This window comes from Coregonus lavaretus (genome assembly GCF_964263955.1).
Source record: "Coregonus lavaretus genome assembly, chromosome: 7".
NCBI classification, from domain to species: Eukaryota; Metazoa; Chordata; class Actinopteri; order Salmoniformes; family Salmonidae; genus Coregonus; species Coregonus lavaretus.
The window spans coordinates 41516912-41540693 of NC_139994.1; the positions used below are offsets into that span (position 1 = coordinate 41516912).

General features: G+C 44.9%; 1 protein-coding gene across 1 annotated transcript in view; it reads left to right on the forward strand.

Moving 5' to 3' along the window:
• sema4f (sema domain, immunoglobulin domain (Ig), transmembrane domain (TM) and short cytoplasmic domain, (semaphorin) 4F) overlaps positions 1–23782 on the forward strand; it is a gene marked incomplete at its 3' end in the record, with an annotated part of 82619 nt that overhangs the window by 49545 nt on the left and 9292 nt on the right. The window contains exons 2-8 of the mRNA XM_084165332.1: positions 16332–16483; positions 16892–16951; positions 20019–20117; positions 20924–21035; positions 22255–22374; positions 22749–22903; positions 23056–23237. Coding sequence (XP_084021458.1) covers positions 16332–16483; positions 16892–16951; positions 20019–20117; positions 20924–21035; positions 22255–22374; positions 22749–22903; positions 23056–23237 — 880 coding nt within the window. The remainder of the gene's footprint in view (positions 1–16331; positions 16484–16891; positions 16952–20018; positions 20118–20923; positions 21036–22254; positions 22375–22748; positions 22904–23055; positions 23238–23782) is intronic.

Consider the following 23782-nt stretch of genomic DNA (forward strand, 5'->3'; position numbering starts at 1 on the left):
AACTGCACTGTCCAATTTACAGTAGCTATTAAAGTGAATAAATACCGTGCTATTGTTTGAGGAGAGTGCACAACATCAAAAAACGTATCACGGCAACTGGTTTGATACATTCACCTCTGAAAGTAAATAATGTACTTACATTCAGTAATCTTGCTCTGATTTGTCATCCTAAGGGTCCCAGAGATAAAATGTAGCATAGTTTTGTTTGATCAAATCAATTTTTATATTCAAACGTAGGAACTGGGTTCTACAGTTTGAACCCCTGCTGTCTCTGGCTCCACACCCACCCCGCCCGGCCATCTAGATGTGTGAAAGTTAGTGTATAAGCTAATGATCCATCATGTATGACATTCCTGGGAGTGTGTAAACTTACATTTTGTATTATCATATCATTTTTGTATGTTCTCTATAGTTATGAACTTGAAAATCTATCAATTGATCAATTCGGCACGTTTGGGCAGACTTGATACAAAATAGTCCAGTATTGCAATGCTTCACTGGATCAATCTGAAACTTTGCACACACACTGCAAATTGCGCCTAAACTATTGTGGCCTTTCTCTTGCAAGGAACAAAAAAAACAAAAAAAAATGCATGTTTTTTTGTTTGTATTATCTTTTACCAGATCTAATATGTTATATTCTCCATCATTTATTTCACATTTCCACAAACTTCAAAGTGTTTCCTTTCAAATGGTATCAAGAATATGCATATCCTTGCTTCAGGTCCTGAGCTACAGGCAGTTAGATTTGGGTATGTCATTTTAGGCGAAAATGGGAAAAAAAATGGTCCGATCCTTAAGAGGTTAAATGTGATACGCCTTGTGTGTGGTCCGCTGTAGCTCAGCTGGTAGAGCACGGCGCTTGTAACGCCAAGGTAGTGGGTTCGATCCCCGGGACCACCCATACACAAAAATGTTTTATGCACGCATGACTGTAAGTCGCTTTGGATAAAAGCGTCTGCTAAATGGCATATTATATTTGTGTAACATCCATTTTTATAGTTTACTCCGCTACTTGAGTCATCTCTCTCTCTCTCCATGCTGCTTGCCACACAGACCTAGCCCCACCCCGTCACTCAAGGAGCGCATTTGTTGTTGCTTGACCACAAGACACTAGCGTTCAGTCTGCATGGTCAATTCAGCACATTGTTAAGTTGCGTCAATTCAAATCTGGTATTAGAAACAAAAGAGGTCAATACACGTCTTCTAAATAGACTAGTATTTTAATTAATGCAAACCACTTCAATGGTAAATATGATGTTTGTATATATGGGTCCACTGAAATACCACGCAGGGCACTCAGAGAACTAAGCCATTGTTATGTGTTCTTCTTAAAATACTCTGACAAAGATAGTTCCCGCTCCCTGCTGGCCAATCAGAGTAGAGACTGATCGTGGTTTAGACTTACTCAGACAATCCGTTGGCGCACAGGCTGGTCCCAGCCCCTTGGCGCTCCACTGTTGCACACTGTTGCCAGGCATCTAGTTGTTTTGCAACTTATCCAGAAAGTCAGCACTTTTTTGCAGTACCCATGTCCTTGGACGGTTCACAGATCACAATAGAGGCAGTGTTCGTGTCTTTGAGAAATACAAGTCTTATCTCATCCTACCCCCTAACGTTCCTCACATGAATCACAGCTTGATGTTGTGAAACAATTTATATCAGTACAGTACAAACCTTTTATGCTTAATCATTAATGCATTCTTTTTAAGCTAGTCATCACATCCAGTTATGAGAAAATAGAACCCCACAACATGCAATAGTGTTGATGACTACGATGCTGTTTCCACGTTGCTTCTTAATATAAATCCAAAAGCGTTTTATAATTACATTGTTAGTTTGGGTTTCTTATATCTACAAACAGCTAGTTTGTCTTTTCTTAGCAAGTTGTGGCTAAGTCGTGTTAGCCGCTAATGCTAATCGCTAGTTTGCTGGCTAGCTAGCTAGCTAATAAATCAAGTCAGAGCAAACGTAGCTAGCTATACAGCCTGATACCAGTGATGGTGTAGGCCTACATCAGCATGTTGTTTGTGCAACAGTGTCTTCTAAATCAAAGAGGAATAGGCGAAGCATGAATATGTTAGCTACATGAAGTAGCTAAGAGAAAACGTTTAATGTAGCCAAAGACTATAGGGTCCCCTAGGAAACACTGACCAGCACTTTTGTTCCTACCCTGTCACAACAATAACTCCTGCCTGGCATTTTCATTCTTTGTCATGTCAAACAACACTGTATTCAAAGTGCCCACTAGTATCTTCTAACTTTAGAATTAGAATAATCATTATTTTTCCATGATTTCAACAGTTTACCCAAGTGTTTTGATCTAAATCGAAAGTCAAATCGCAATTGCAACATTTGGTTAACAATAAGGCCTAGATTTTTTTGCACATATTGTGCAGCTCTACGTGTCAGTGTGGAAATTATCTCAAATGAGTGCAAGAAATACATAAGGAGGATTACTTTATCCTATCCCAGGTATTCCTTAAAGAGGTGGGGTTTCAAATGTCTCCGGAGGGTGGTGAGTGACTCCGCTGTCCTGGCGTTGTGAGGGAGCTTGTTCCACCATTGGGGTGCCAGGGCAGCGAACAGTTTTGACTGGGCTGAGCGGGAACTATGCTTCCGCAGAGGTAGGGGAGCCAGCAGGCCAGAGGTGGATGAACGCAGTGCCCTCGTTTGGGTGTAGGGACTGATCAGAGCCTGAAGGTACGGAGGTGCCGTTCCCCTCACAGCTCCGTAGGCAAGCACCATGGTCTTGTAGCAGATGCAAGCTTCAACTGGAAGCCAGTGGAGTGTGCGGAGGAGCGGGGTGACGTGAGAGAACTTGGGAAGGTTGAACACCAGACGGGCTGTGGCATTCTGGATGAGTTGTAGGGGTTTAATGGCACAGGCAGGGAGCCCAGCCAACAGCGAGTTGCAGTAATCTAGACGGGAGATGACAAGTGCCTGGATTAGGACCTGTGCCGCTTCCTGTGTAAGGCAGGGTCGTACTCTCCGAATGTTGTAAAGCATGAACCTACAGGATCGGGTAACCGCCTTGATGTTAGCGGAGAACGACAGGGTGTTGTCCAGGGTCACGCCAAGGCTCTTCGCACTCTGGGAGGAGGACACAACAGAGTTGTCAACCGTGATGGCGAGATCATGGAACAGGCAGTCCTTCCCCGGGAGGAAGAGCAGCTCCGTCTTGCCAAGGTTCAGCTTGAGGTGGTGATCCGTCATCCATACTGATATGTCTGCCAGACATGCAGAGATGCGATTCGCCACCTGGTTATCAGAAGGGGGAAAGGAGAAGATTAGTTGTGTGTCGTCAGCGTAGCAATGATAGGAGAGGCCATGTGAGGATATGACAGAGCCAAGTGACTTGGTGTATAGCGAGAATAGGAGAGGGCCTAGAACTGAGCCCTGGGGGACACCAGTGGTGAGAGCACGTGGTGCGGAGACAGCTTCTCGCCACGCCACTTGGTAGGAGCGACCGGTCAGGTAGCACGCAATCCAAGAGTGAGCCGCGCCGGAGATGCCCAGCTCGGAGAGGGTGGAGAGGAGGATCTGATGGTTCACAGTATCAAAGGCAGCAGACAGGTCTAGAAGGACAAGAGCAGAGGAGAGAGAGTTAGCTTTAGCAGTGCGGAGAGCCTCCATGACACAGAGAAGAGCAGTCTCAGTTGAATGACCAGTCTTGAAACCTGACTGGTTTGGATCAAGAAGGTCATTCTGAGAGAGATAGCAAGAGAGTTGGCTAAAGACGGCACGCTCAATAGTTTTGGAGAGAAAAGAAAGAAGGGATACTGGTCTGTAGTTGTTGACATCAGAGGGATCGAGTGTTGGTTTTTTGAGAAGGGGTGCAACTCTCGCTCTCTTGAAGACGGAAGGGACATAGCCAGCGGTCAAGGATGAGTTGATCAGCGAGGTGAGGTAAGGGAGAAGGTCACCGGAGATGGTCTGGAGAAGAGAGGAGGGGATAGGGTCAAGCAGGCAGGTTGTTGGGCGGCCTGCCGTCACAAGTCGCAAGATTTTATCTGGAGAGAGAGGGGAGAAAGAAGTCAAAGCATAGGGTAGGGCAGTGTGAGCAGGACCAGCAGTGTCATTTGACTTAACAATCGAGGATCGGATGTCGTCAACCTTCTTTTCAAAATGGTTGACGAAGTCATCCACAGAGAGGGAGGGGGGGGGGGGGGATTCAGCAGGGAGGAGAATGTGGCAAAGAGCTTCCTAGGGTTAGAGGCAGATGCTTGGAATTTATAGAGTGGTAGAAAGTGGCCTTAGCAGCAGAAACAGATGAAGAAAATGTAGAGAGGAGTGAAAAGATGCCAGGTCCGCAGGGAGTCTAGTTTTCTTCCATTTCCGCTCAGCTGCCCGGAGCTCTGTTCTGTGAGCTCGCAATGAGTCATCAAGCCACGGAGCTGGAGGGGAGGACCGAGCCGGCCGGGAGGATAGGGGACATAGAGAGTCAAAGGATGCAGAAAGGGAGGAGAGGAGGGTTGAGGAGGCAGAATCAGGAGATTGGAGGGAGAAGGATTGAGCAGAGGGAAGAGATGATAGGATGGAAGAGGAGAGAGTAGCGGGAGAGAGAGAGCGAAGGTTGCGACGGCGCATTACCATCTGTGTAGGGGCAGAGTGAGTAGTGTTGGAGGAGAGGGAGAGAGAAAAGGATACAAAGTAGTGGTCGGAGACTTGGAGGGGAGTTGCAGTGAGATTAGTAGAACAACAGCATCTAGTAAAGATGAGGTCAAGCGTATTGCCTGCCTTGTGAGTAGGGGAGGACGGTGAGAGGGTGAGGTCAAAAGAGGAGAGGAGTGGAAAGAAGAAGGCAGAGAGAAATGAGTCAAATGTAGACGTAGGGAGGTTGAAATCCCCCAGAACTGTGAGGGGTGAGCCATCCTCAGGAAAGGAACTTATCAAGGCGTCAAGCTCATTGATGAACTCTCCAAGGGAAACTGGAGGGCGATAGATGACAAGGATATTAAGCTTAAATGGGCTAGTGACTGTGACAGCATGGAATTCAAATGAGGAGATAGACAGATGGGTCAGGGGAAAAATTGAGAATGTCCACTTGGGAGAGATGAGGATTCCTGTGCCACCACCCCGCTGACCAGATGCTCTCGGGGTATGCGAGAACACATGGTCAGACGAGGAGAGAGCAGCAGGAGTAGCAGTGTTTTCAGTGGTAATCCATGTTTCCGTCAGCGCCAAGAAGTCGAGGGACTGGAGGGTAGCATAGGCTGAGATGAACTCTGCCTTGTTGGCAATAGAACGGCAGTTCCAGAGGCTGCCTGAGACCTGGAACTCCACGTGGGTCGTGTGTGCAGGGACCACCAGGTTAGAGAGGCAGCAGCCACGCGGTGTGAGGCGTTTGTGTAGCCTGTGCGGAGAGGAGAGAACAGGGATAGGCAGAGGCATAGTTGACAGGCTGCAGCAGATGGCTACAATAATGCAGAGGAGATCGGAATGAAATGAACTAAACATCTGGGAAAGGAGAGAGCGGGGCCTCCCTCACCACAACTCCCAAATATAACTCTCCCAACTTCCACCTCAGAAACTATAATTGTTGTAAACTACAGCGGTTCAATGTTTTCTATGAATAGACTAACTTAGTTTATTCAGCTAGCTAACTAGGTGCAGTATTATTCCGTGAAAAACGTCCGGGCACCTCGTCATAAGACGCCACAGCCAGCTAGCATGCCGGTCTCCAACAACACGGTTTAGCGCCAATACTCGGCAACAACAAACCACCAGTGTATCAACACGCAAGCAGATCGTTCATGTCCGTGTCTAACGTTGTGGGTTAGTCCCGACAGCTTGAGCGAGTCCGTCGTCAACTTATTCAGCCAGTTAGTTAGCTAGAATAGTTAGCAAACTAGCTAGCCATTGCTTTCAGACAAAGAAGAACCCCTCCTTTCACGGCACGAACACACAGAGAGAGCCAAACTAACGTTAACTAGTCACCCATGTCCCGAATTCCTTGAACGACTCGGGCTATCAATATGTAAAAAACAAAACACAAGTGTAGGTTATGACTTACCCCTAGCAGCTACTGTTAGCTAGCCAAGTGCAAAGCTAGCCACTGAATTGACTCAGCCAGTTCGCGTCTGTTCGCTCGGTCGTTCCAGCTATTGTTTACTAGTAGCTATCCAGGTAGCAACAAGCTAGCTAAATTTCAAGCACAGTAGCCACTTGCTACCTAACGTTAACGGTTCAGACAGTGAGGTTAGAAAACAGCTGAATGGTAGGCAATTATTGTATGTAATTATTGTAGGCAGCCAGCTGGCGTAATTACAGGCACTCTCAGGCGTGAAACAACTATACCGTTGCTAATAGCTACTCGCCAGCTAGTCCAGGTGGTGAGTTAGCTAGCTAGCTAGCTTCGTGCTACACCCGGCACAGCCGAATACAAAACTAACCTACAATAATTACATACAACAACCCACGATACCTACCTACAATACCTAACTACAATCTAAATACATAGTTTAGGCCTTACTCGACAAAGCTCAAGCTATGTATAAAGCCAAGCTATAATGTATAAAGCCAAGCTTACCCGACGCCAAGCTTACCCGACGACCTCCTCCTTCCTCATATAGTCAGTGCCCGTCCGAAGTTTGCCAATGAACATCTGAATGATTCAGAGGAGAACTGGGTGAAAGTGTTGTGGTCAGATGAGACCAAAATCGAGCTCTTTGGCATCAATTCAACTCGCCGTGTTTGGAGGAGGAGGAATGCTGCCTATGACCCCAAGAACACCATCCCCACCATCAAACATGGAGGTGGAAACATTATGCTTTGGGGGTGTTTTTCTGCTAAGGGGACAGGACAACATCACCGCATCAAAGGGACGATGGACGGAGCCATGTACCGTGAAATCTTGGGTGAGAACCGCCTTCCCTCAGCCAGGGCATTGAAAATGGTTTGTGGATAGGTATTCCAGCATGACGATGACCCAAAACACACGGCCAAGGCAACAAAGGAGTGGCTCAAGAAGAAGCAAATTAAGGTCCTGGAGTGGCCTAGCCAGTCTTCAGACCTTAATCCCATAGAAAATCTGTGGAGGGAGCTGAAGGTTTGAGTTGCCAAACGTCAGCCTCGAAACCTTAATGACTTGGAGAATATCTGCAAAGAGGACTGGGACAAAATCTCTCCTGAGATGTGTGCAAACCTGTGTCATTGCCAACAAAGGGTATATAACAAAGTATTGAGAAACTTTTGTTATTGACCAAATACTTATTATCCACCATAATTTTCAAATAAATTCATAAAAAATCCTACAATGTGATTTTCTGGATTTTTTTTCTTCTCATTTTGTCTGTCATAGTTGACGTGTACCTATGATGAAAATTACAGGCCTCTCTCATGTTTTTAAGTGGGTGAACTTGCACAATTGGTGGCTGACTAAATACATTTTTCCCCCATTGTAAATAGTAAACAGAGTAGCAGAAGCGTAAAAGATAGTGCGGGTAGCCATGATTAGCTGTTCAGGAGTCTTATGGCTTGGGGATAGAAGCTGTTGAGAAGCCTTTTGGACCTAGACTTGGCGCTCCGGTACCGCTTGCCGTGCGGTAGCAGAGAGAACAGTCTATGACTAGGGTGGCTTGAGTCTGACAATTTTTATTCTTATTCTGACACCGCATGGTATAGAGGTCCTGGATGGCAGGAAGCTTGGTCCCAGTGATGTACTGGGCCGTACGCACTACCCTCTGTAGTGCCTTGCGGTCGGAGGCCGAGCGGTTGCCATACCAGGCGGTGATGCAACCAGTCAGGATGCTCTCGATGGTGCAGCTGTAGAACTTTTTGAGGATCTGAGGACCCATGCCAAATCTTTTCAGTCTCCTGATGGGGAATAGGTTTTGTCGTGCCCTCTTCACGACTGTCTTGGTGTGTTCGGACCATGATAGTTCGTTGGTGATGTGGACACCAAGGAACTTGAAGCTCTCAACCTGTTCCACTACAGCCCCGTCGATGAGAATGGGGGCGTGCTCAGTCCTCTTTTTTTCCCCCTGTAGTCCACAATCATCTCATTTGTCTTGATCACGTTGAGGGAGAGGTTGTTATCCTGGCACCACACGGCCAGGTCTCTGACCTCCTCCCTATAGGATGTCTCATCGTTGTCTGTGATCAGGCCTACCACTGTTGTGTAGTCAGCAAACTTAATGATGGAGTTGGAGTCGTGCCTGGCCAGTGTGGGTGAACAGGGAGTACAGGATGGGACTGAGCACGCACCCCTGAGGGCCCCCGTGTTGAGGATCAGTGTGGCAGACGTGTTGTTACCTACCCTTACCACCTGGGGGCGGTCCGTCAGGAAGTCCAGGATCCAGTTGCAGAGGGAGGTGTTTAGTCCCAGGATCCTTAGTTTAGTGATTAGCTTTGAGGGCACTATGGTGTTGAACGCTGAGCTGTAGTCAATGAATAGCATTCTCACGTAGGTGTCTTAGGTCATCCAATTTTGTTTTCAAATGATTGAACATTGGCTAATAGGATTGATGGAAGAGGCAGTTTACTCGCTCGTCATTGGATCCTTACAAGGCACCCCGACCTACATCCACGATATCTCCGTCTCTTTCTCATGCGAATGACAGGGATTTGGGCCTTGTCGGGTGTCTGTAGAATATCCTTTGCATCCAACTCGTTGAAGAAAAAATCTTCGTCCAATATGAGGTGAGTAATCGCTGTCCTGATATCCAGAAGCTCGTTTTGGTCATAAGAGACGGTGGCAGAAACATTATGTACAGAATAAATTACAAATAATGCGAAAAAACACACATAATAGTACAATTGGTTAGAGGGCTGTAAAATAGCAGCCATCTTCTCCGGCTCCATCTCATGAGGAGAGGGGGAAAGGAGAAGGAGAAGAGGAAGAAGAGGGGTAAGAACACTCCCCCTCGGCCAGCTGTGTCCCGTCTCACCATGGGACGTCCAGTGTGTGTGTGTGTGTGTGTGTGTGTGTGTGTGTGTGTGTGTGTGTGTGTGTGTGTGTGTGTGTGTGTGTGTGTGTGTGTGTGTGTGTGTGTGTGTGTGTGTGTGTGTGTGTGTGTGTGTGTGTGTGTGTGTGTGTGTGTGTGTGTGTGTGTGTGTGTGTGTGTGTGTGTGTGTGTGTGTGTGTATCCTTATAGCAGGAAAAAGCATCAACATGCAGGATATAGATCGACAAACTGATGTGAGATGGAGAGAAAGAGAGAGACACACACAGGAAGGAAGGAAGGAAGGAAGGAAGGAAGGACCCTGAAGGCCATCATTGTATAGTAGGGATGCGATAATGACTTCAAACCAAAAGGTCATATTCCCCTCCTCTTTCAAAGGTCAGGCCACAGCTCTGTGGCTGCTGGCTAAGTTCCAATTGATAACCTTTTCACTATATAGTGCCCTACTTTTAACAAGAGCCTGTAGGGTGCCATTTGTTGAATGACCAAAGACTTTAGGAAAAACTGTTATCCAGTGAAATATATTTACCTGGTTGAGTAAAGTTACACTCTAACTGTATGAATGAGTGAGCACCCCAAAATACCCTCATCCCTCTCTCTCTCCTTCTCTCCCTATGAATCATTAATTCATTATGCATTAAACATGAATGGGACACCAGTAGGAAATTAAAATCGCTGGCGTGTGTGTGTATGTGTGTGCTTGTGTGTCCTGGGGGTTTAATAAACTGTGTTCTGATTGGTGCTGCAGGGATCCTGCAGGGCATTCTGGGTTTGGGCAGAACCAGGAAATGCATCCCAAGTGGCACCCTATTCCCTATATAGTGCACTACTTTTGACCAAACCCCTAAGGGCTCTAGTGTACTATATAGGGAATAGGGTGCCATTTCAAATAAAATGTTATTTGTCACATGCTTCGTAAAAAACTGGTGTAGAATAACAGTAAAATGCTTACTTACGGGCCCTTCCCAACAATGCAGAGAGAAAGAAAATAGAGAAATAATAGAAAAGTAAAAACATGTAATAATAACAGTAATAATAGATACACAATGAGTAACAATAACTTGGCTATATACACGGGGTACCAGTACCGAGTCGATGTACATGGGTACGAGGTAATTGAGGTAGATATTTACATATAAGTAGGAATAAAGTGACAGAAAATAAACAGTAGCAGCAGCGTATGTGATGAGACAAAACGTTAGTGCAAGAAAGGGTCAATGCAGAAAGTCCGGGTAGCTATTTGGTTAATTTAGCACAGTAAATTTGGTTGGGAATCATTGATGGACAGCAATATTCAAACCTTGTCTCTGTTTTTGTTCCTGAGTGGTCTAGTCTCAGTCCTGACTTAAATCTGCTCGAAAATCTGAGACAAAGTTTGAATATTTCTGTCCATCAATGATTCCCAACCAAATGTATAGAGCTTGAGCAATTTTGACGAAAAGATTGGACATATGTTCCCCTAAGAGTTGTGCAAAGTTGGTAGAATCTTATTCAAAATGATTCACAGCTGTAATGACTGCCAAAGGTGCTTCCACCAAGTATTAACTCTGGGTTGTGACGACATACGCAATCAAGACATCAACATTATTTTATTTTTAATTAATTTTGAAAATGTTCTCTAACTTTCTTTCACTTTGAATAGGTAAGTTGTGTAGATCTGCAGGAAACAATTCAAATGTATTCCCTTTTTAGATATAATTTTAATGCTGCAAAATGTGAAGACTGTGATAGCCGTGTGTAGACTTTCACTAGGCACTGTAGGTACAATAGATGGTGACTGCTGAGAAATTCTAAAATACAACAACTCTGACTGTGTCCTAAATGACAACCGATTCGCTCTTTGAAGTAGTGCACTATATAGAGAAAAGTACCCTACCTTGTCTAAGACAATTTCCCCCTCAGGGACATTAAAGTTCATCCTATCCTATCCTAAAATGGGCCATTTGGGACCTAGACGTGGAAAGAATAGTTGTGGAAAGAATGGCACCGGAGGGGATGGCTGCCGTTTTACGGGCTCCTAACCAATTGTGCTATTTTGTATGTTTTTTTCACATTGTTTGTAACTTATTTTGTACATAATGTTGATGCTACCATCTCTTATGACCGAAAATAGCTTCTGCATATCAGAACAGTGATTACTCACCTCAAACTGGACAAAGATGATTCTTTAATGAGTCTGACGCGAAGGATATAATGTTGCTCTCAGACAAGACCCAAATCCCCGTAATTCTCATGAAGAAAATAAGGAAATACAGGGGCGGAGATCAGGGTACCTTGTGAGAATGCGTAGACGAGTGGGTAACCCGCCTCTACCATCCGTTCTATTGGCCAACGTGCAATCAATGGATGAGCTCCGTTCGAGACTATCCTACCAACGGGACATTAAAAACTGTAATATCTTATGTTTCACCGAGTCGTGGCTGAACGGTGACATGGATAATATACAGTTGGCTGGGTTGTCTGTGCATCGGCAGGACAGAACAGCTACGTCCGGTAAGACGAGGGGTGGGGGTGTGTGTCTATTTGTCAATAACAGCTGGTGCGCGATGTCTAATATTAAGGTAGTCTCGAGGTATTGCTCCCCTGAGGTACAGTACCTCATGATAAGCTGTAGACCACACTATCTACCAAGAGAGTTTTCATCTATATTTTTCTAGCCCGCACTCAATGAGCTGTATATGGCCATAAGCAAACAACAAAATGCTCATCCAGAAGCGGCACTCCTAGTGGCCGGGGACTTTAATGCAGGCAAACTTAAATCCGTTTTACCTCATTTCTACTAGCATGTCACATGTGCAACCAGAGGAGAAAAAATAACTCTAGACCACCTTCACTCCACACACAGAGACGTGTAGAAAGCTCTCCCTTGCCCTCCATTTGGAGAGCTCTTTCCATAATTATATCCTCCTGATTCCTGCTTACATGCAAAAACTAAAGCAGGAAGTACCAGTGACTCGCTCAATACGGAAGTGGTCAGATTACGTGGATGCTACGCTACAGGACTGTTTTGCTAGCACAGACTGGAATATGTTCCGGGATTCATCCAATGGCATTGAGGAGTAAACCACCTCAGTCACCGGCTTCATCAATAAGTGCATCGACTACGTCATCCCCAAAGTGACCTACGTACATATTCCAACTAGAAGCCATGGATTACAGGCAACATCCACACCAAGCTAAAGGCTAGAGCTGCCATTTTCAAGGAGCGGGACACTAATCTGGACGCTTATAAGATTTCCCGCTATGCCATCAGACGAACCATCAAACAGGCAAAGCGTCAATACAGGACTAAGATTAAATCCTACTACACCGGCTCTGATGCTCGTCGGATGTGGCAGGGCTTGCAAACTATTACGGACTACAAAGAGAAAGCCAGCCTCGAGCTTCCCAGTGACACGAGCCTACCAGACGGGCTAAATGCCTTTAATGCTCGTTTCGAGGCAAGCAACTGAAGCATGCATGAGAGCACCAACTGTTCCGGACGACTGTGTGATCACGCTCTCCATAGCCGATGTGAGCAAGCCCTTTAAACAGGTCAACATTAACAAGGCCATGGGGCCAGACGGATTACAAGGACGTGTACTCAGAGAATGCGCTGACCAACTGGCAAGTGTCTTCACTGACATTTTCAACCTCTCCCTGACTGAGTCTGTAATACCTACATGTTTCAAGCAGACCAACATAGTCCCTGTGCCCAAGAAAGTGAAGGTAACCTGCCTAAATGACTACTGCCCCGTAGCACTCATGTCGGTAGCCATGAAGTGCTTTGAAAGGCTGGTAATGTCTCACATCAACACCATCATCCCGGAAACCCTAGACCCACTCCAATTCGCATACCGCCCCAACAGATCCACAGATGACGCAATCTCAATCGCACTCCACACTGCCCTTTCCATCCTGGACAAAAGGAACACCTAAGTGAGAATGCTGTTCATTGACTAAAGCTCAGCGTTCAACACCATAGTGCCCACAAAGCTCATTACTAAGCTAAGAACCCTGGGACTGAACACCTCCCTCTGCAACTGGATCCTGGACTTCCTGACAGGCCGCCCCCATGTGGTAAGGGTAGGCAACAACACATCTGCCACGCTGATTTTCAACACTGGGGCCCCTCGGGTGCGTGTTTAGTCCCCTTCTGTACTCCCTGTTCACCCACGACTGCGTGGCCAAGCACGACTCCAACACCATCATTAAGTTTGCTGACGACACAACGGTGGTAGGCCTGATCACCGACAACGATGAGACAGCCTATAGGGAGGAGGTCAGAGGCCTGGCAGTGTGGCTCCCTCAACGTGAGCAAGACAAAGGTGATGATCGTGGACTACAGGAAAAGGAGGGCCGAACATGCCCCCATTCACATCGACGGGTCTGTAGTGGAGCGCATCGAGAGCTTCAAGTTCCTTGGTGTCCACATCACCAACAAACTATCATGGTCTAAACACACCAAGAAAGTCGTGAAGAGGGCACGACAACGCCTTTTACCCCTCAGGAGACTGAAAAGATTTGGCATGGGTCACCAGATCCTCAGAAAGTTTTACAGCTGCACCATCAAGAGCATCCTGACCGCTTGCATCACCACCTGGTATGGCAACTGCTCGGCATCTGACTGTAAGGCGCTAGAGGGTAGTGCGTACAGCCCAGTACGTCACTGGGGCCAAGCTTCCTGCCATCCAGGACTTATATTCTAGGCGGTGTCAGAGGAAGAGCCAAAAAATTGTCAAAGACTTCAGTCACCCAAGTCATAGTCTGTTCTCTCTGCTACCGTATGGCATGCGGTACTGGAGCGCCAAGTCTAGGTCCAAAAGGCTCCTTAACAGCTTCTACCCCCAAGCCATAAGACTGCTGAACAATTAATCAAGAGGCCACCCAGACTATTTGCATTGACAACCCCCTGTGTATATAGTCTCATTATTGTTATTTTATTGTGTTACTTTTATTTATTTTTAAGTTTAGTTTATTTACTAAATATTTTCTTAAAACTGCCCCTGTTGTATTCGGCTCATGTGACAAATAAAATGTGATTTGAATATACTCTCAAGTCAACCTGACTGGAAGACTAGGTAACGATGGATGGATGTAGAGACAAAAAAAAAGAAAGAAAGAGATTTGAAGATAGTGTCATGATACTTCTCTATCTCATAGAGATAGGACAGCCTTGGTCAGAGCCTATGAGTTTTAAGGAGAATAGATAGAAAGTGACGACCCTAAACGAAAGACAAAGTAGGCCAACGATGCGTCCCAAATGCCACCCTCTTCCTTATCTAGTGCCCTAGACCTTTTAGGGCTCTGGTCAAAAGTAGTGGACTGTAGAGGGAATAGGGTACCATTTGGGACACAGCCATTTTTAAAAGAAAGTGAAGGGAATGATTATTAATGCCATGACATCTGTCAAGAATGCTGAGTGTGGATTTGGTGCGAGAAATCAAGCGCAGGAACAAGGGCGTTCGTCAACAGACTTTAGTGATCCAAAAATATAACTGCAAACAGGTAACTGGCCAACCCAACCGGGAGGCATGAACAATTACGCACACACACAACAGTGCGTAAAATAGTAGAAACGCGCACGCAGTGCGGACTCTCAAAAAACAAACAACATGAGAGGAAAACCCACCAACAGCTAACAGCTGACATAACAATCACACATAACACCTGACCCAACACACGATAACTAAATAGGAAACAAAATCAAACACTAACAAGGGACAGGTGTACAAACAGACAAAACCAAACAAACATGAAACATCGAACGGTGGTAGCTAGTACTCCGGGGACGACGACCGCCGAAGCCTGCCCGAACAAGGAGGAGGAGCAGCCTCGGCCGAAACCGTGACAACATCTTAGAGTTATTGTTTTGACTTTTTGGCGCAATTGACAAAACGAAGAAGAGGAAGAGTAGAAACCCCTTTACAGGAGCAGTACTACTTAACTACACACCTGTCTCTGTTTCTCTATGTTTTTCAGTTTCTCTCAGTTTCTCTTCTTTCTCTCTCTTTCTATCTCTTTCAGTTCCTCCTCGTTCTTGTGTGCCCTTACGTGGTCAGTCATGGGGAGAGTTTGGTGTGTGTATGCGTGAGTGAGCGTGTGTGTGCGTGGGAGGGGGCAGATGGCATAGCTCTACGAACTGGCATCACAGCGGGTGTGTGTGTTGTGTGGGGTGTGTGTGTGTGGGGGGGGGGGGGGTAACCTAGAGGGACAGGACACAAGGACATTTCTCTGGAACTTTGTCCTTGCCCTTGGCCCATGTCAGAACCAGTCACGCCTGTGTGTGTTTGTGCGATGCGTGCTTGCGTGCATGCGTACGTGCATGCGTGTGTGTGTGCATCAGTGTGTCAGTCATTCAGATGGACAGAGGTGATAAACGAGTGTTAGAAAGGAGGATGTTTGTCATCTGGCAGCAGTGCTATGGGGGAATAGATGGACAGATGACGGGTGGATGAGGGAAAAAAGAGAAGAGCGAGGGAAGGAAGGAAGCGAAGTGTGGAAGAGGAGGGAAAGAGGGAGTGGAGGAAAAGAGGACAGGTAAGACGGGGTGTATAGCAAGAAGATCTCACAGTTTTACCAATTTGACTTCAGATTCTGACGTTGTGTATGTGGTTGTGTGAGAGAAAGAGAAAGAGAGAAAATAGACAGACCCTGAGTAGAAAAATCTTGTCTACACAATATGGCATTTACAGGAATGTTCTGATAATATTTCCCCATCTTTGGATGACGTCAAACACACGCACAGGGAGTGTGTGTGTGTGGACGTGTTTAACTATACTTGTGGGGACCAGAATTCCCCACAAGAATAGTAAACCAATAGAAATTTGACCAACTGGGGACATTTTGTTGGTCCCCACAAGGTCAAATGCTATTTCTAGGGGGTTTAGGATTAAGGTTAGAATTAGTGTTGGGGTTAGAATTAGGTTTAGGGTTAGTGTTAGGAGATAGGGTTAGGAGCTAAGGTTAGGTTTAGCGTTAGGGTTAAGGTTTTTGGGTTAGGGTTAAGGTTAGGGTTAGGGGTTAGGGAAAATAGGATTTTGAATGGGACTGAATTGTATGTCCCCACAAGGTTAGCTGAGCAAAACTGTGTGTGTGTGTGTGTGTGTGTGTGTGTGTGTGTATTTGTAAAAGAGACCTAGGTCTCAATTTGTCTTCTCTGTTAAAATAAAGATTAAGTAAATGTAAGAGTGCCAACAGTTCTCTGACACAGCCATTAGATAAAGTACACTGTATGGCTGAACAGTAGAGGGAGTGAGAGAGGATACATTTTTTGGTGAATGAGAAAATAGAGTGAGAGAGATTTTCAGATGTTCGACCCCACAGAACTCTCGACATGTATTGTGTGTGTGCGTGCGTGTGTGAACACAGATTTAATTTTGGATCCTGTAGGATCTACAGTTTCCTATCTGCCTCATTGACCCTTCTGTCTTTCTCGTCTTTCAGATTTGGACGCCATGTTGGGGCCGCAGCAGTTCAGGGGCGTGGCCAACTTTAGCACCTTTCTATTGGACCGTTCATCTGGGGTTCTTTTCCTGGGTGCGAGAGACGCCATACTGGCTGTGGATACAAACAACCTGGCAAAGCAACCACGCACGGTGAGGGAGGGAGTGTTTGTTTGTTTGTGTGTGTGTGTGTGTGTGTGTGTGTGTGTGTGTGTGTGTGTGTGTGTGTGTGTGTGTGTGTGTGTGTGTGTGTGTGTGTGTGTGTGTGTGTGTGTGAGAAACTGAAATACCTTGAAATGTGTCTTCTCATCTGTGCTTGTTTCTCTCTCCTCCTCCTCATTCTCTCTCTCTCTCCTTCTATCTCTCTGTCTCTATTCTTTCTCTCTCTCTCTCCTATCTCTCTCTCCTCTCTCTCTCGCTCTCTCTCCTCTCTCTCTCTCTCTCTCTCTCTCCCTCCTTCTCTCTCTCTCCTTCTCTTTCTCTCTCCTTCTCTCCTTCTCTCTCTCTCCTTCTCTCTCTCTCCTTCTCTCTCTCTCTCTCCTTCTCTCTCTCTCTCTCTAGATCGTGTGGGATGTTCCTGAGGAGAAGAAGAGGTCCTGTGTGGCTAAAGGAAAGACAGAGGTGAGAATTTGTTTTACCCCTCAACATTTTTATCACAGTGCAATTATCACAAAACATATTATTGATAGGCTAGATGATAGGCTATAAAGGCCTGGGGAAAGTTGTGTAATTTAAATAAAACCAGAGAGGAAGAGGCGAACATTAGGCTACTTTGGTAAATTTGCGAGGCACTGCCCATTACTGCTTATCACTTATTAACCATCATTTATTCACATTATTTTACTTTAATAAAATATTTTAGTTGTTGTGTATATTATATTCATTTTATTTGCTGACTTTTTTATTTCATTCCAAGTCATCACCTCATCTCTATAGAGATGCTGTCTGACAAAATCACAATTTTATGACTGCAGAATACCAACTATCAATCACTTAGGTCACATATTTTCAGGTAGGGATACCTTACGGAGCAACAGCTGCTCTCTATATCCCCTCACGGTCTTGCATTTTTCTGTGTGTTCCGTAGCAGGTGTAAAAGAAACACAGACTGGACAAGTGGATTATGGTCATTGTAGTTAATTGCCAAGTTTTATGCGCTAACTATGTAGAATATTGGCCTGTTGGAAACTACAACTCCCTACTACATTGCACAGTTCAGTCTGGATCTGATTTATCTCTGTGCAATGTGTGCATTGAACTCACATAAAAAACTGAATGAAATGGAATTCAAATAATTGTGTGTGTGTGCGCATACGTGTGTGTGTGTGCGTTCACATTGGCTGTTCAGAACTACCACCAACCCTGCCAACTTCAACCCCCCCTCTCCTCCACCTCCAGTCTACATCCCAAATGCCACCCTATTCCCTGTATAGTGCACTACTTTTGACCAGGGTTCTGGTCAAAAGTAGTGCATTAAATAGGGAATAGGGTGGCATTTGGGACGCATACCTAGTTCCCTTCTCCTATATTCACTAGGATTGCAAGTGCATATCTATGTCATGGTGGAGAATAAGAGGGGGGTTGAGGTTGGAGGGGTTTGACACACACTATTGAAAAAGGGTTTTATGTCATGGTAAAGGGGTTGAGGGGTGGGCTAAGGTTGGGTTGATCAGTTGGTGGTCTTTCTGTAGCAGAGTGAGGGGGGGTGGGGTGGAGGAGGTCTTATGACTTTCACCAATGGGGGCCCTCTGGTTTCTTATCGGAACCATCAGTGGTTCTAGTGTTCAAGTGTTCTCAGTATAGTCCCAGTCGGTATAAGATAGAATGTCGCGGCCCCTTCCCGCCTGTGGGGAAAACAACCTGTGGTTCCCTAGGTTACCTCAATGGCTCAGAACAAATACTTGACTGGTTTCAAATGTAATGTTCTTGTTGTGAGCTTGTTTTAGTCAATTACAAAACTTCATTTAAGAAAAGAACAACATGTCTAAGGATTACTTTTCAACACTGCCTGCTCACGAGTATTCTCATTACATAGAAAAACATAATATTGTAGGGCTTTCCTCATGCCCCTTTTCATGACGGTGCTAGCAGCCACGTGAGTGAGTGCTAGCTAGCTGCCGACCGGAACATTAAGCTAGCCAAGACCAACAACACAAACAGACTATACAGCTACAAGTAGTGAGTGGAATTACAAACGGACTATACTAAACAAGTTAAATGTCTTACCTGTGATTAAATGTTTTCCACACACATAACTATGTGTAGCCTACTTGAACACCGGGTCCCCACATTTCCCACTCTTCCACGCCGAATAGCCTGAAGCCACAGGGCTCTTCTCGCAGGCTCTATTTCCCTACGTGGGAGCATTGCGAACCATAGGTCGGGATTTTTTTTTACCTTGTTACATGTATATGGAACAACACAGAAGCTTTTGTTATTTCTGAATAAACAAAACATCTACAACGAACTTGGCTCTTTTACAATGGGGGTCAATAGGAAGTAATGTTTGTTTCCCCAATTTGTGGGCTTGGTCGAGAGGAATTCCTTATTATTACGTGAATATCAACTTGGAGTATAGATGCGGTAAAGATGTCAATGGAACTCGACCCAAACAATGGAAATGCCATGGAAATGCGTGGGGAAAGATGCTCATTTCCTCCCAGCAAAATGGGCCTACCTTTAGGCTACTGTTTATATATGTGTATTTCACACTATGTTGAGGTAAAAATCTGAGTATAATGCTTGTATGGATGTCAACCCCAATACATGTTCATGTCATGGTCACCAATCAACTGCATTGCAGTTAAAAACTACTTTGACTACCACCACCGATTTCTGTATGCTAGCTATGCTACCAGCTTATACGAACGGGAGTTAGCATTTACAGTAGCAGTCACTTCTTCTAAACCTGAAAAAGAACAACTTCTAAATGTTATGCAGCGAAAACAGCCAAATATATCCAAATCAGACTTTATTAACCAAATTGTGGGCCTGTTACAATACATCAATCATGACGTATTTGACGAATATCCACTTTGTTAGATCAGAGTTGTTGAATGTGCGCCAATCCGACACCCTTCTTCTACCCCCCACAGTCTGCGTTCCATTCACCTCTTTACTGCATCTATTCTGCCTCTTTTATAGGGGCAATCTGCAGATTAAAAAATAACAAAGTGAAGAGTTCATGTCCAAAACGCTATATCCACTAATTTTCACATTTGTGTTTTTCCATCAGAAATGATTGCTTATGGGTACCTTCATCTGTGTAATATATTACTGATGTTTTAATTCATAGGTTTTAGGGGCCAAATGCTATATATCCATTGTTTATCTGGAATGGAATGTTCGTATCCTGTATATTTGACTGTGATATGTGGTTGTCTTACCTAGCTGTCTTAAGATTAATGCACTTACTATATTATTTGTTACATTTGACTGTGTAAAACAGCTGAGGGATGGGGCTGGAGAAATGTATCCACTCTCAAATTCATAGACGGAGCTATGGATGCAAGGACTGGCCATCCATGAGATCAAACATTGTCGGTGTGCCCACTTTGTTATTGTTTGAACTGTAGATTGCCCCTTTAACTACAGTATTAAAGTACAATACATTAGAACTAATTAAAATTCTGTGGTGAAATATGATTGTAATTTCACTCATCCCCCTGTCCTCTGTCTCACCCTATAGGGTGACTGTAATAACTACATCCGCCTGCTGGAGTTTCTGGGAGACGGGCAGATCTACGCCTGTGGCACCTATGCTTTCGACCCGCAGTGTGCCTTCCTGGTGAGTGTGTGTGTGTGCAATGAGCTGCAATCGAACCCTTCTGACATGCTCCGACACTCGTTCACACTCGTTCACACACCAAAGTGACAGGCAGAAAAACACACACACAAACACAAACACAAATCAAATCAAATGTAATTTGTCACATACACATGTTTAGCAGATGTTATTGCGGGTGTAGCGAAATACTTGTGCTTCTAGCTCCGACAGTGCAGTAATATCTAACAAGTAATATCTAACTATTTCACAACATATACCCAATACACACAAATCTAAGTAAGGAATGGAATTTAAGAATATATACATATATGGACGAGCAATGACAGAGCGGCATGGATTAAGATACAGTAGAATATTATAGAATACAGTATATACATATGAGATGAGTAATGCAAGATATGTAAACATTATTAAAGTGACTAGTGTTCCATTTCTTAAAGTGGCCAGTGATTTCAATAGGCAGCAGCAGCCTCTAATGTGCTAGTGATGGCGCGCACACACACACACTCCGTTTGACACACATTGGATTGACAGGTACACACAGATACGTTCGTACAAAAACACATACAAGCAGACTCCATGTTAGAGACAGATAAATGCACGCACGCGCACACACACGCACACGCACGCACACTTGCACACACAGAAGAGAGAGAAAGCAAGAAGGATTTATCTTTCTTTCATTTTTTTCTTTCATTATTTTGTTCATTCTTTCTTCTTCCTTCTCTTGCTGGCCTCTTAGAATGATAACCTCATCTCTTTGTTTTTTTCTCTCTTTTCTCATCCCTCTCTTTTCTCTCTTTCAGAACATGTCTTCATTCTCTCTGGAGCGATGGGAGGATGGAAGGGTGAGGATGGAGACAGGGAAAGGGAAATGTCCCTTTGAGCCCAGCCAGCACTATACAGCTGTCATGGCAGGTAATAACACACACACACACACACACACACACACACACACACACACAGGTAATATACACATTGATTTTACACACACTAGCTAACAAACACAGTGGCCACCCTGAGGTTAGCGTCTTATCCAGGGACATCAAGCTGCCTCACGCTACAAAAACAGGAGATTGGCCCATAGGGCAGGAGCCGTTCTGGCTCAGACAAAGCTTACTTACTTTACACATACTAATACACACGCAGATATGCCTACAAATAACCCTCTCTCACACACTCTCAAATCAAATTATATTGGTCGCGTACACAGTTTAGCAGATGTTATAGCAGGTGCAGTGAAATGTTCATGTTACTAGCTCCTAACAATGCAGATGTCGTATCGGGTGAATGGTGGCAATTATTGCTGTCAACAAAGAGTCCGCTTATGCTGCACAATGATTAGAGGCTTTTATTAATATCACAAGGTTACAGCATAAGTTACAGACCCGCGGTGTCTGGAGAACGGCGTCCCAGATTGCAATGGCCGTTCTGCCTTCTCCTTCGGTTTTCCCCCTACTTATAAACAATGCAAAAAGATGCTCCCTCTTCTGGCCAATCACCAGTCTCCCCTGTCTACAACACACTTCCTGTCTGTTGTATGTGACGTTACACTAAAACATTCCCTCTTGATACTAAAATCAACATTCTTTCAGTTCCACTTAAAAAACATTTAACAACGTCATAATCTCAATACACGACACAGACAAATGTGAAACAGTATAAAGTACACAAATAATCAAAAATGTATAGGAAAAAAACAAGAAATCAAGAAATGTTGGAACGAATCCAATTAACAACCCCAATAGCACTGTAACAGTAATCCAAATGCAGTCTATACGTATATACACCGGATGAATTTACACAAGATATACTAAGAATTATATGTACAGCAGTAGATATATTAGGGTGAGCTATGTCAATAATCCAGTATATAAATAAATATGCTGTGTATAAACAGTTCAACCAAAATGCAATGTACAGAAGTAGTAATATTAGAACACAGCATTAAAAACCTCATGGCAAAATGGATAGAATTGCAGGAAATTAACTTCCGGACCAGAGTCCGGAATATAAATATATGTACCCTCTCTCTCTCGCTCTCTCCTTCCCTCTCTCCCTCCCTCCCCTTCTCCCCCTCCCCTTCTCCCCCTCCCCTTCTCTCTCTTTCTCTCTCTCTATCCCTCCTGCTCTCTAGATGGTATCCTGTACACTGCCGCCACCAGTAACTTTCTGGGAACGCTGTTCGATATCTCCCGGGCCACCGGTCAGGAGCAGGAACGGATCCGCACCGAGAGATCTATTAACTGGCTCAGTGGTGAGAGGATACACACAGGCGCAGACACACGCACGCACGCGCGCACACACACACACAAACACACAGAGTGTGCAGACACAACACACAGGTGCAATGCATAGATGCACACGCACACACACAGACCAGCAGCACACAGAGACCACCAGCAAATGCACATGCACACGCACAGACACACAGACACACACACACACACACACACACACACACAGTGCTTCACACACTCCCACACACTTGTTTCATACGTCTCTTTCGCGCTCTCTCGCTCTCTCTCTCTCGCTCTCTCTCTCTCTCTCTCTCTCTCTCTCTCTCTCTCTCTCTCTCGCTCTCTCTCACTTTGTTCATACCTGTGTGTGTGTTTCTCTCTCTCTCTGCAGACCCAGAGTTTGTGTCCTCAGCATTCATACAGCAGGATGAAGACACCAACCCAACAGGAGACGACAACAAGATCTATTTCTTCTTTACCGAGGTCGCCAAGGAGTATGACCTCTACACTAAGGTCAAAGTTCCCAGGGTCGCACGCGTTTGCAAGGTGAGTGTGGGGCATGGAGTGGGGGTGGTGGTGGAGGAAGGGGGGGGGGGTGTGAGGCGGTTGGTTGTGTGTGTGTTTGAGCTTGCATGCGTTCTTAATACTCTTTCTTCATTTGTCGATCCCACTGCTTCCCCACCCCCCCCTCTCTCTAGTCTGATGTAGGTGGTATGAAGACATTGCAGAGACGTTGGACCACCTTCGTCAAGGCTCAGTTGGTGTGTGAGAACAGAGCCAGCGGACAACGCTACAACATACTGACAGATGTCTACACAACCCAACACACATCTGGCGATCCAAGCTCTACGCACTTTTATGGGCTCTTTACTTCTCAGTGGTAAGTATGAAGGGATGGAGAAGGAGGTAGGGATGGAGTACTTGTGTACTGCTCTTGTTTACACACCTCTTTTTTTTTTTACCAAAATCAAATCCTTCTCTCTTTCTTTCTTTCACTCTCTCTTTTGCTCTATTTTTCTCTCTTCTGTGTATATACAGTACCAGTCAAAAGTTTGGACACACCTACTCATTCAAGGGTTTTTCTTTATTTTTACTATTTTTTACATTGTAGAATAGTAGTATAGACATCAAAACTATGAAATAACACATATGGAATCATGTAGTAACCAAAAAAGTCTTAAACAAATCAAAATATATTTTATATTTGAGATTCTTCAAATAGCCACCCTTTGCCTTGATGACAGCTTTGCACACTCTTGGCATTCTCTCAACCAGTGTCACCTGGAAAGCTTTTCCAACAGTCTTAAAGGAGTTCTCACATATGCTGAGCACTTGTTGGCTGCTTTTCATTCACTCTGCCCTCCGACTCATCCCAAACCATCTCAATTGGGTTGAGGTCGGGGGATTGTGGAGGCCAGGTCATCT